Source organism: Zootermopsis nevadensis, unplaced genomic scaffold (assembly GCF_977971745.1).
Source record: "Zootermopsis nevadensis isolate Lab colony 2312 unplaced genomic scaffold, Znev_1.0 Znev_ptg000011l, whole genome shotgun sequence".
Lineage (NCBI taxonomy): Eukaryota > Metazoa > Arthropoda > Insecta > Blattodea > Termopsidae > Zootermopsis > Zootermopsis nevadensis.
The window spans coordinates 12,245,512-12,258,740 of record NW_028259143.1 but is presented as its reverse complement, the minus strand read 5'-3'; the positions used below and the strand labels follow the sequence as shown (position 1 = coordinate 12,258,740).

The 13,229-nt window shown below is 44.6% G+C and overlaps 2 protein-coding genes across 5 annotated transcripts in view; one reads left to right on the top strand and one right to left on the bottom strand.

Annotated features, from left to right (window-relative positions):
* Window positions 1–13,229, bottom strand: part of Bcs1 (mitochondrial chaperone BCS1) — a 59,252-nt gene that overhangs the window by 3,599 nt on the left and 42,424 nt on the right. Inside the window, exons 6-7 of one of the 2 annotated variants that reach the window (XR_015534770.1) lie at window positions 1,864–2,065; window positions 561–1,782 (exon numbers count right to left, since the gene is read on the bottom strand). Coding sequence is in view for 1 of the 2 variants with exons in the window: in XM_087347319.1 (XP_087203445.1) it covers window positions 1,864–2,065 (202 nt within the window). In the remaining variant the exon portion in view is untranslated. The remainder of the gene's footprint in view (window positions 1–560; window positions 1,783–1,863; window positions 2,066–13,229) is intronic. The other variant, XM_087347319.1, reaches the window with a different exon arrangement.
* On the top strand, window positions 2,077–5,887 carry LOC147874074 (uncharacterized). Of its 3 annotated transcripts, none has more exons than XM_087347327.1 (3): window positions 2,077–2,334; window positions 4,498–4,652; window positions 5,185–5,887. In XM_087347327.1, the coding sequence occupies exons 2-3, from the start codon at window positions 4,498–4,500 to the stop codon at window positions 5,534–5,536; spliced, it is 507 nt and encodes a 168-aa protein (XP_087203453.1). In that variant the 5' UTR covers window positions 2,077–2,334; the 3' UTR covers window positions 5,537–5,887. The 3 variants fall into 3 exon arrangements, with proteins under 3 accessions (XP_087203453.1, XP_087203454.1, XP_087203455.1); XM_087347328.1 differs by lacking the exon at window positions 2,077–2,334 and adding an exon at window positions 2,341–2,477; XM_087347329.1 differs by lacking the exon at window positions 2,077–2,334 and having other exon boundaries at window positions 4,527–4,648.

Here is a 13,229-nt window from a genome sequence, read left to right as displayed (position 1 = left end):
TAATACAGTGGAACCTGGATATAACATGGATTTTGGGGGACAGGTTCAGTATCTGCATTATATGTGAAATTGACATTTATCTAATTTTGGAATCCCTGATATTATGTATATTTATCCAGTGACTAAAATACATTAAATTTAAGGTAGATTTCAAACTTATGTTTCACCAATGCTACTAGTACAGACCATTAGCACCAGAACAATGCAACTCTTCATGTCTCTACCAAAAGCAGTGTTCACTAAATTTTGCCCTTCAAACAAAAGAACCCCAAGGTTAGAGAAACCAGAAACAACCTATCATAGCGAACTATGAACTTTACCCTCTGTACCCGCACACCACAGCAAAAATGTTGTAATAGTCTTATAATGTAACCAAAACACTTCACAGAAATTTAAATGATGTAAAATACATGTAATCATATAGAGGGACATGATCACAGCTGTGGTATATCTGAGTTCGCTGTATAACAAGGAGCTGTATGTCGAGGTTCCACTGTATCATTATTAATCTATTTGCTTTGTTTTTACTATTTTATAACTTCCAGTGATGTAAGCATTACCGGGAAAGTTTAAATCAAATTAGAACAAGCACAATATTTTTCTGTCTGCTAGTAGTACAGCAAGCCATTTCCAAGGCTGTGTATGTCACATGGACTTAATTAACTCTTGCTGCACAATATAGTTATCGCATTCCACACAACCATCTATGAATGATCAAGTGAACTATTAATGCTGCATTCTGTGAGTGGTCATATTAACTATTTGATGTATGAGTCAGAAAAGATTGATGTCATCCCCCAAGCTGCCAACTATCGGTGATCATACAAATTATTCTACCACTGGCTTCACCACCCGACATAAAGTGCTGAATTATGTTGCCATAATAATATCAACAGAAAGTTTGTTGAATGAAGTGAATTACTAAACTGTCTAACCAACTATGGAAGGTTACTTTTATTATGAATTGGTAATCTCTAACGAGATAATGTAGGACAGGACAGTGTATGGCATAAACATAATCTCTGCAACTTTTGTATACTCTGCAACACTACAAATGTTTACTACTTGAAAACACCTTCCATTTTGTAAAAAGTCTGTTGCATAACCACTAACTGTTTCGTAAATATTTCATTACCTACTATTATTAAGTTGGCCTAATTTAGGCACAAATATACGTAAACTGGGAGTGTCCGAAATGTCATGTATTAATCCTCTTTATTATCAGTTTGTGCATCCACAGACCACCAATGCCAGTCCTTACCAGAGCTACGAGGCCAAATAAATGCGGCTGCTCTAGTCTATGAAACAGTTCTACAGAAATTGTACAGATTCTAAACATCTGTCACTGTAACTGCTCTGTGGGATTCTAATGAACTTAATTGTTTTGAAACGCCTGATAAAAAAAACATAGTGTCCTTTACAGGGATTCCACATGATAAAAGGTGAAATCATCAAACCCACTAGTCACAACAACAGCAACTGCAACAGATATGGAACCGGGTTGGGTGCCACAAAACCACAAAAATTAAAGTGATACAAATACTTTACATTCAACGACATAATAAAATAGAATATTCTATAAAATATGGGAGCCAGGGTAGCTCAGGAATAGAGACTAGATGATTGGGGTTCAATGCTCAGCAGAGGCACAGGAATTCTATTTCAGCCTCTGCATCCAGACCAGCTTTGAGGTCCACCCAGCCTCCTATCCAATGAGTGTCAGGGGTCCTTTTCCTGGAAGTAAAGTGTGGCTGGGGTGTGATGCTGACCACTCACCCCCATCTAGAGCCACAGTCAGGAATGAGTAAGAGCCCAATGGCATGTAGTGGGACAGCTTTATTTTATCCTACACTGATATCTTACCCTTTCATCAGACATCCTGAATGTCCTTGTAAGGACCAGGAGGAGAAGGCAAGTCCAAGCATCACGGTGAGCCTCAGATCGGAGGCACAGAAAGTACTCTGATGCTTCGCGACATACCGCAATAAGGCGCTGCTGGATGGTCGGCCACGCGTCCTGCCTCGTTTCATCACCGTACATTTTGAACAGGATCCGAAGTCTCCTGCTTCAAAACAAAACAAAATTTAATTCGCTTCCGATCCAAAACATTTCAATGCTGTAAATATATTTAACTCATTATTTGTACATCTCAATTGTTTAAACACTTCGTTTTCATCTCATTGTTGCAGCGTGTTGATACATTATTTACATTGTTAGAATGTTTACTGACGTCATCAACAAAACTCCTCCAACACAGACGTGAAATAAACAGAACGGAGCGGAACAGAGAACAGTCACCAACGAACAATTTGAAAGAGAACATGATTTTATAAGGTAAATGGCAAGTGGCCTCCTGACTAAAACTTTGTATGCAAAGCAAAGGACAGATATCGGAAAATATTCCTTTGTAAATAGGACCATCCAACTCTGGAACCAGCTACCTGCTGAGGTTTTAGGGACTCTCTCCTGTAAACCAAGTACGTTTAGAAATAAGGTTAGGAATGTGATAAATGAGGTGAAGTAAAGGGAATAGATGGGTGGGTGCAGTGAAGGGAGGTAAATCGGGGTGAGGATGGGAAGGCTTCATAAGTGTAGTGAAGTGAAGAGAAGGTCCTGATGAACCGTGTGATTCATTACTGTTACTGTCTTATGTCTAGTTGGTATTCATTTTTAAGTTATGTACTTTAGGTTATATGGTTTTGTAATACGAGGCGCGTCCCAAAAGTAAGTTTCCCACTCGTCCCACAGCTAGCAAACCTTATATTGCGCGAAGCGACTGTGCGTACGTGATAGAGCAATGACGTAGCATGGCGCATGCACTAACGGTACTTCCTGCGTTCTCACAGTAGCATCGTTGCAGCTGTTGAAGATGGAGGTTCTTATTCCAGCTCCCGCCGACTGTGAAGTGCGGTCAGTGATAAAGTTTTTGAATGCACAGAGCATAGCGCCGATCGAAATTCATCGTCAGCTGTGCCGGGTCTATGGGCCTAACGTCATGAGCAAGCAGATGGTGCGTCGCTGGTGCAGACAATATCCAGCAGATCGACAAAGTGTGCATGATGAGAAGCGCAGTGGGAGGCCATCCATCATTACAGACGACCTTGTGGAGCTTGTGCGGGAACGCATTATGGATAATCGTCGCTTCACAATTACGGAACTCAGCAGTCATTTCCCGCAGATTTCCCGCTCCTTGTTGCACAAAATTGTCACGGAGCACCTGTTGTTCAAGAAATTGTGCGCCAGGTGGGTGCCGAAGCAACTGACACCAGAACACAAAACGAAGCGCATGGAGTCAGCATTGACAATTCTGCAGCGGTACGATGATGGCGGCGACGAGTTTCTGGACCGGATCATCACAGGTGATGAAACGTGGATTGCACACATTACCCCAGAAACCAAGCAGCAGTCAATGCATTGGCGTCACAGTGGATCTCCCTGTAAGACGAAATTCAAGCAGACGTTGTCGGCGCGGAAAGTGATGTGCACGGTGTTCTGGGACAGACGGGGCGTTCTCCACGTCGACTTCCTGACCAGAGGTGAGACGGTGAATGCTGAGCGTTACTGCGAAACACTGCAGAAATTGCGACGGGCCATTCAGAACAAGCGGCGCGGGATGCTTAGTGCCGGTATTGTCTTCCTGCACGATAACGCTAGGCCGCACACGGCTCGACGGACAGCAAGTCTCAAGCAGGAGTTCAGCTGGGAGGTGTTTAATCATCCACCCTACAGCCCGGACCTCGCTCCCAGTGATTTCCATCTTTTCCTACACCTCAAGAAATTCCTGTCCGGTCAGCGTCAGCGTTTTGAGAATGACAGAGAGGCGGAGATGGTTGTCACACAGTGGTTCCAATCCCAGGCGGCAGACTTCTACGACACAGGTATTCAAAAGTTGGTCCCACGGTATGACAAATGTCTCAATTCCGGTGGCGAATATGTTGAAAAATAGCTGGACACTTGCTGTATCTGTTGCAATAAATATTTCCATGAAATTGTGTTTTGTTTCTGTAAACGGCCCCAGGGAAACTTACTTTTGGGACGCGCCTCGTATTATGAGTTGTTTTATTTTGAGTGTGGTGTGTTGTTTTGTTGTGTCTCATTGTTTTGTTGTGTCTCATTGTTCTGTTGTTTCTTATTGTTTTTGTTCTTATGTTTTTTGTGTCTTATTGTTTTGTTCTGTCTCATTGTTCTGTTGTTTCTTATTGTTTTTGTTGTCTTATGTTTTTTGTGTCTTATTGTTTTGTTCTGTCTCATTGTTCTGTTGTTTCTTATTGTTTTTGTTGTCTTATGTTTTGTTGTGTCTTATTGTTTTGTGTCTTATTGTAGGACCACTGCCACCGGGTAAAAACCCATTTGCAGTCAAATAAATAATATCATCGAATATCTTTCATCTGCAAAATTATTACAGCTCACCTCGCAGCTAATGGTATGGTTCACATATTAAGTGTAGAAAATTATTCTTCGCTATGATCCGTACAATCTCTTTTTTTAACATTTCAGATGGGAAATAACTTCACAGTTCATGTTAACATCAACAAAATCGTCAAAATCCTGGATCCACCTGTTGTAGTCGTATTCGCAGTGGTGGCTATTTTTGCATTTCTCCTTCTATTTGTCATATATTGCTTTATACGAATAATTTATGAAGGATGTAAGTAAGTACACTTGCATACTGCTTCAAACATTTATGAATCTAAGCAGAAGTTTAGAATTCCGAGAATATTTTGATAAGGAACTGAGAAAAGTACGATTTTTCATATTTTGCGATAAGAAAATGTCTAAATTAAAAGTAATAAAATTCGCTACAAAAAATCAGAACAACCTCCCGGAGTATTAATATAACATCAAGGTGGCGTATCCATAAACTGGATTTTGCATGCAACACCGAAACGTCAGTCAACTTCTAAAGACTTTTCCATCGAATGTGAAAGACGGTTTAAAAATGTGAATTCAAAAATCGGCTATATGACATTAATTTTAAGCTTGAAATGCAAATGCCTTTAATTTAGAACAAGGTTTTGTACCTTCTAAACGTTTCGGTTATATTACTTTAAAATTAACAATTTTAATGCGTCCGTAGTCCAATTGGTTGCCTGACATAAGCAAGAGTAGTGTGAGCCAAGAGGTCACCTCATCACCCATGCACAATAATCTCCTCTATCTCTGTGATCTCAATCTGTATTACAGGACTGATTTTCAAGAAGAAGAAAAAGAAGAAAAAGAAGATGATGATGATGAAGAAGAAGAAGAAGAAGAAGGTGATGAAGAAGAAGAAGATGATGATGAAGAAGAAGAAGAAGAAGAAGAAGAAAAGAAGATGATGATGATGATGAAGAAGAAGAAGAAGATGATGATGATGATGAAGAAGAAGAAGAAGAAGAAAAAGAAGATGATGATGATGATGAAGAAGAAGAAGAAGAAGAAGAAGAAGATGAAGAAGAAGAAGAAGATGATGATGATGAAGAAGAAGAAGAAGAAGAAGATGATGAAGAAGAAGAAGAAGAAGATGTATTTTTATTATTTGTTTCACATGGAGTAAATAGTTTGATTAAGACATTGCTCATTTAACTTGAATTATTTACGCTTAAGATGGGTCTGTGGTAGCTGAAATATGTTATAAAATTTGTGCACTTTAGAGTATCAAATACCATATCTATACAAGATTTTGATCTAGAAGTAATACATTGAGGATTTGACATCAACATTAAACCAAACGTTTCCTCCATAAATGTGACAAAGCTTTGATTTTCCTCCTTCTTTAAATCAATGTTAAAATCTCCTGCCAAATTTATGGGCATTGTGTTACGACCTCCTGTGGCCATAATTGAAAACATCTCTGTAATTTTTAGAGCAGTATCACAGATATCTTAATAAATCTTATATAAGATAAGTAATTGTGATATTCTAAAACGTTTTTAACATCGCAATATTATCTACTCTACGTCTCACTTCTACAAGCGATTCACAGCAGAGCTCTTTCCGCAATAACGAAAGCGGATTGTTGACGGAAGTAATGTAACACAACAATGCCGAGTAAAGAGATGACGTAATAATTAGTTTCTCAGGTAACACAACAATGCACGCAGGAGTTCATATAAAAGCTGACTTAAGTGCTGCAGCTGCGGAGGCAACCACACTGCGAACTATAGAGGTTGCAGTAAGTGGAAAGAAGCCAAGGCGGCCGCTGCACAGCGTGCGAAAGGGGATCGCGGCCGAAAGGACGACGTCTCCACGCGCCTGCCAGCGCCCAAATCGGCGCTAGCTAAGCCTTCCCTCGAGCAGGAGAACTTGGGCCCTGGGTGGAACCACGTGGTCCGTGGTGGCCGCGTCGTCAAGGCTGCGGCTATGAAGAACCCCGCCCCAACGCCAACTGGAGCCATTGCACAGACTGAGCGGCAGACTATCCCCAAGGGCGGCCGTGCCAAGCCCGCTCGTCCTGTGGCGCCGGTGGCAAATCCCACTGCACCTGCTCCCAAGAAGACTGACCCCACCCCACCCAAGGGTCAGTCACCGCTCCAGGACATCTCAGATGTCCTGGAAACCCTCTCGCCACGGGTCTGCATCGAGTTCACACGCCGTCTCCTCGCCGCGATCCATTCACTCCCCCCCGGGGGGTCTCGTCCGCGAGCCCTCCTCCAAACCGTTCTCCTCTTCATGGCCGACAATGACTGCACGGCCTAGAGGACACGGTAGCAATGCCTTGCGGCTGGCTTACTGGAACGCTGACGGTGTCCGCGACAGGAAGCTGGAGCTGGAGCAGTTCCTCGGTGACTACGGAGTCGATGTTTGCCTCCTGAACGAGACGCACCTCACGTCGGGTCGGGCCTTGAGGTTCGCGAACTACGTTTGCCACCGTACGGACCGCCCGACGCTAGGGGGTGGCACAGCGATCCTTGTCCGCAGGGGCATTGATCATTTCCCTGTGCCGGTATCGGGTCTACAACAACTAGAAGCAACCGCCATTCACCTGGTACTGGCAACCAGGAAAGTTAAGCTAGTGGCGGCATACCTCGCACCCACCCGGCCATGGATAGAGTCGGACCTGACCGAGTGCTTGAGCGGGGGTTTCCCGGTCCTCTTGGCTGGTGACCTCAACGCGAAACACACGGACTGGAATTCTAGCCTTATCTCTGCTAGGGGCTCGCTCCTGCGTGATTACGCCAACAGAAATTCCTGCTTCATCTACGGGCCGGATTCTCCAACCACGGCTCTCTACACACACAACGCCACACCTGACGTCCTTGATATTGTCCTCATCAAGGACTTCGTCCTACCGGTGCACCTGACTGTCTGCCCCGCACTCAGCTCAGATCACCTGCCCGTCCTCGTCGACACCACGTGCCGATCGTCCTTTCAAAACCTGCCTGATCGCCCGGACTTCGCGAGAATGGACTGGGCTGCATTCCAGGCTTGCCTCGAAAGCAGACTCCCGGGGAACCCCGTGGTAAACGACGAGGAGGAAATCGACAAGTGCAGCTGGCTCGCCTCGTCGAAAGGGTCAACAGAAACCTTGATGAGAAGCGGCTAACCGGCGCGGTTTTCCTGGACGTGGCCAAAGCCTTCGACACAGTCTGGGTCCAAGGCCTCCTATACAAACTGACCGTCCTCAACTTCCCGTCGTACTTGGTAAAAACCATCTCTTCCTACCTCGCTGACCGGACATTCCAGACATCCTTCCAGTCGGCTACGTCCACACGTCGTACCATGCGGGCTGGAGTTGTGCAGGGCGGAATTCTCTCCCCTGTGCTCTTCAGTCTGTATGTCAACGACATACCCACACCGTCCCGCCACGTCGAGTTAGCACAATACGCGGACGACACGGCTCTAGTAGTCACGTCCCGTAGCCCAACGCTTCTCGTCAGGTATCTGGAGACCTACCTCAGTAGACTTGAGCTCTGGCTCAGGGCCTGGAGGATTGCTATCAACGTCTCGAAGAGCACCGCGGTTCTCTTCATTTCCGCGAGAAGACACATCCAACAGCCCCGAGCAGTGCAGTTCCTCGGACAGCCGATCCAATGGGTCAAAACAGCGCAGTATCTGGGGGTCACCCTTGACGCCGGGCTTACTTGGTCGGCGCACGTCAACCAAGTGGGAAAGAAGGCAGCGCAACGATTAGGTGTGCTAGGCCCGCTTATCAATAGGAGAAGTGGCCTGTCCATCAGGAACGGCGTGCTACTCTATAAGCAGCTCATCCGTCCCATAATGGATTACGCATGCCCGATCTGGAGGTCAGCTGCCCGCACCCACGTCCGGAAGCTGCAAGTTCTGCAATCCAAGTGTCTTCGCATTGTTACTAACGCGCCCTGGTACGTTAGTAACAGGCAAATACATGAGGATCTGGGGGTCCCTTTCTTTGCCGACCACATCAGAGCACTAACTGAGAGGTTTGACTCGAGACTAGCTGGTGTGGGGAACCCCTTAGTTCGGCAACTCGGGAGGCACTCGTGCCGAATGAGGGCTGCCAGAGGTCGCCCAAGGGCAACCGAGGGCGACTGATGTTCAGCAGGCCAGCCGAGGCCGTCCCCAAAAGACGGCCAAGTCAGCACAACGAGTGGTTAGACTACTCGGCTACCCTGACTGAGGTTTTCCGTGCTTTCCTCAGTTGTAAGGCGAATGCCAGGGTATAACTTAATAGGGGCACGGCCCGCCACCCTTCCCCCCGATCATGGAGGCCATCAGCTGAAGTGATCTTCCCCCCATGCCGCAGAGGCCTTCAGCCGAAACGGCCCCTCCCTCTCTGGGTTCATACCCCAGAGACCCAACCAACCAAATTCCTTCGACAACTTGCCTGACGGGATAACCTCCCATCAGCAGCAACAGATCCCAGTTTGAATGGTTGAGGCTCCCGCCACGACGAAACCCCGTTAGCGTTAGCAAAATTTCCGTTCTTATATTACGACCGTTTACCATTTCCAGCAATGCGTCTTGTGCGCAGGAATGGTTTCACCTAGGTAGGGACGATGCTTGCGCTTGCGCAGGCCTCTGCCCTCAGTTAGCTTCTTTGGTTGGTTGGTTGGTTGGTTGGTCCATATTTACACATTGTTTGTATGGATCTTACACATCTTCGTTACGCTGTTTATGCCGAATGATCCTTCCGTGTAGACGTATTTACGTCAAAAATCTTTCTGCCTCAGTACACCGCTCCTCGGATATACCGCGAGCTATACTGCCTGACGCTGCCGGAGGAAATAATTTCCGAGAAAAATATTCACGTTCTTTTGCAAACCTTGCACTGCGGGAGGCTTCCCCACTCAAATGACCCAGTGTTTGCGAGAGAGGAAGAAAGCGGGGGTTCTCGGAAATCCCAGGGCCCTTTACCCTCCAGCCGAGTTAAGAAGCAAAAGGAATGTTTATCGAACAAAAAAATTCCAGCTCGGTTCGAGTTTTATTCTTGCGATGTTATCCTGTCCTACCTTACCCTTTCCTTGAGTCGCGCGATTTGCTCATCTCCTCCAACACAAAAGATCGGTTTCCCCGAAAATGAGTCAGATCGGAGCAGTGCAATTTGCTGTACTTTGTGATATACGGGCAATCAGAGATACCCTCGAGGAACGGGAACTCCCAGAGATGTGATCGACCAGTGGGTCGATATTGACAAAGCTGTCATTAACTGACGAAAACATTGTAAATATCACAAATATGGTCGGATTTCACTCGCGAATATATTCGGAGTCCGTTCGGAGCGAGAATCGATGAATTGGAAAGAATTTGTAGGCATCGGTTATAACGATGGGTCAAAATCCGTCCCCCGAAAACCAGAGTATGATCGGGGAGCGGTGTAACTGGTTTTCTTGAAAAGAATATGTTACACGTGACAGGCTGTTGATAATTCACATTTGTCGCCTGCTGCACATACGACAAAGCAAATCCTTCGTAAGGAAATTAATTTGGATAATGATTTATAACCTATAAAACTAAAAACTTAGCCATTCATTGTAACGCAGATGAGGCGTACACACGGACAAAAATTTAAGAGTGTAATTAACCATCTGACGTCTTCCTCGTGGCTTGTTTCGCCTCGAGACGCCAATATAAGATCGGTTGGAAATCAGCAAGTTTAAAAAATCGTGAAAAAATCATCAACCCCCGATTCCCACAAATGAACAAGTGAGTTTCAGATAATTAGAATGTCACAGCCGTTAAAAAGGTGATCAGGTTCAATGCATTTACATTAAGGTATTCCAGAAAAATTTAAGCTTTAATGAAAAATTTGCCTTACTTACCTAAGCATCAAAATCTCGTTCTTTAAAAAAGTGACTTGCAAAGACTAAATATCCTGTTTGAAGCCTTCCTCTTTGGCTTTTAATAAACTAATATAAAAAACCATGTCCTTATAGACAGATATGATGAAATACACAGAATTAATTAACAAACTAAACTAATGTCGGATGACGGTTACATTAATTGTTATATAAAAGTGTTATATTTGTCTGTTATGGAAACAAATGATTAATTTGATCTTTCCACCAGATATTATTAATTCGATATGTTGAAGGAAGGAAGACGTAACTGGCTGGGCATGTAGCACGCATGGGGCCAATGAAATGCACGCAGAGTTTTAGTCCCAAAGCCAAGGGCAGATGTTGGGATATAAATAAGGAGGTGTGATGTGATATTATGGGCTGGGTTCAAATGACCCTGTGCAGGGACCAGTAGCGACGTAGCCTCCTGTAACCACTAAAGTAAAGTAAAGCTGTCCCACTATACGCCATGTAGGCGCTTGGGGGGAGTGGAGGTATAGCTCCTCTCTTCCTTGACCTCGGCACTAGATGGGGGCGAGTGGTCAGCATCACGCCCCGGCCGGCTTTACCCCCGGGAAAGGACCCCTGTACCCATTGTATAGGAGGCTGAGTGGGCCCCAGAGCCGGTCTGGACGCAGAGGCTAGAGGAAAAATCCTCTGCCCCCGTCGGGGATCGAACCCCAGTCGCCCAGTCCGTGGCCAGTCACTATACCGACAATACCGAATGTGTAATTGGTATTTTTGCAGACGTCGTTCCGCAAAACTGCCTTGATCGGAATCACTTTTGTCTCCGTTGATTAGAAATAAACTTCGATTAAGGAATTGTAATATGGTTGTCTAGCAAAAGATTACAATCCGCATGAGTGACGTGGCCTTTATTGTTGTCTCAGAGAATGCGATCCGTCGGTCTGTGTCCCTCAAGCCTTGTTTCCGCTCGCCCGTTAACACTTTTGTGTTTCACACGTATTAAAATGTTTCTTCTATTAACAATACGTGCCTGGAACGGAGGTGGACTTCAGCCCCAAGTGCTAGAGTGGTGTGCAGAAAGGCGTTTGGGATCTGTTCAATATTCGATCTCGATTCTCAGCGGACAGTTGCATTAAGGCCAGCAAATGTCACGAAACATGAATTTACTTACAAACCTACCAACGCCAATAAAGCTAATGTATTTTCAGATGAGGTTGGCTGATCCGTGTCGTTAAGGAGGAGCCTGAGATGGAAATCATGATTTTTATATGTTGTCTAATTCTGTTATTCTAATTCCCCTCACAACGGGGACTTATGTCGCTCTTGCTTTTAAAACTCAAGAACTGGGAATTTCGTTCTGATTTATTTGGCTCCTATATGATTCTCCTACATTTCCACAAAAAAATATTTATTCATTTATTATAAACTGAATGGAATAAATGTAACAGAACATTTTATGTAACAAATAAACGATGCAATAACAGACCTGATGATGCTTACGTAACAGCCGAAATACGTAGCCTCTGACGGTCCAAACCCGAAAACTGTCCTGAATTGAAGTCCCACTGAAAATCCCGAGTGTAGAGTCCTCTTCCTGACACACGGCGACGCGTATTGAATTATCTGACTTATGAAGAGTTTTCGGGCAATAAATATTGTCAAATATTGTAATAACCTGTCGAGGAACACACTCGGATAATTTTACGTAAGTTGATGTGTTTACCTGTTTATTGGCTTACAGTTCGAGAATAAAAATACACGATTTGTTCCTAAATTTGCAGATGCTTATTCTCCGAGGCCAGCGAGAAAATACAGGAGGTCGGAACTCCGGAGAAAGTGGCCGGAGTTCGATTTTAGCTCCGAATGCAAACAGAATGGAAGAACGGCGCTAAAACCTAAGTTGTTTGCTCTGAAGAGGAGATTACAGAATGAGAGGCCATACACCGACAAACCTTCTTTGGTTCGAGACCTGACAGAGCTTATAGCACAAGCAAGACCAATGCAGATTTGTTCTTTTCGGTGAATAAATTACAGAAAATAAGGTCACAGACCCCAAAACTGCCCTGCTTTCGAGTTTTGGGGATGCTGTTGGCTCTAGACATAATTTTTGCTACCGTACTCAGCGACACGCGTTTAATGATTAGGCCTTTAAGCCTTCGGGAAATAACACTGATACGAAAATCCTCTGGCACGGGATCTGCCTGAGCTGTGAAGACGAATCATCGCTGTCATCTCACAAATCAGCCGTGGCATGCTGCAGCGGGTGTGGGCGGATATGGATTGTCGGCTTAACGTCTGCCGCGTCACAAAGAGCGGACACACAAAGCATTTATGAGGTATGTAAAATAAACTTGGAGAGTTCCTCTTTCTATCGGCATGTCCTATGTTACCATCCATTGCACCAATCAAATTTAGCGATTTTTTGTAATGTGTCAGGGAGTTGTGAATAACCCTGTACTTACAAACAGGCCATTACTACCTGCTCACTGTTATGATCATGTCCAAAGAGTCACTACGGCTCCACTCTTTGGGTTGCCACAGCATTACCTGCATTGTAACTAACGACAGCTACGACCTTAGTTTCAATAACCTACTTACAAACAGATCGGACTTAATTAGGAGTGGAGTACTGGGAAACAATTGGGCGTAGGCTGAGTTGGGCCAGATGGTCCTTGGGCGGGTAAAATTTGAAAACCTCTGACGTAGGAGTAGGCGCCGTAGTTACAAATATTGGACGTTCATGTTAATCATGTTAGCCGTATTATCCCGGCTAACACTTTGAGAAACGGAAATAGAAAGACTTCTGTCTGAGTTCCAGTTTATGCCAATGAGACAGAAGGATTTTAATTTTTGGTTCTTAAAGTGTTAGCCGGTCTAACACGGTTAACTCGACTTGTCTGGCCTGGATGCATGCGTATAATTTGTAGCAGTATCATTCCTAATTTAAAAGCTGTAAGAACGAACGAGAAAAACGCTATTATTATTGCTGTTGAATGTTTTAATATGGCAAATCAACGACGACTT

What these genes read in the sequence shown, in the direction of transcription:
- LOC147874074 (XM_087347327.1), top strand. Translation starts at nt 4,498, where the DNA reads ATGGGAAATAACTTCACAGTTCATGTTAACATCAACAAAATCGTCAAA. An exon ending in ATAATTTATGAAGGATGTAA is followed by an intron (nt 4,653 to 5,184) that starts GTAAGTACACTT and finishes TCTGTATTACAG; the next exon opens with GACTGATTTTCAAGAAGAAG.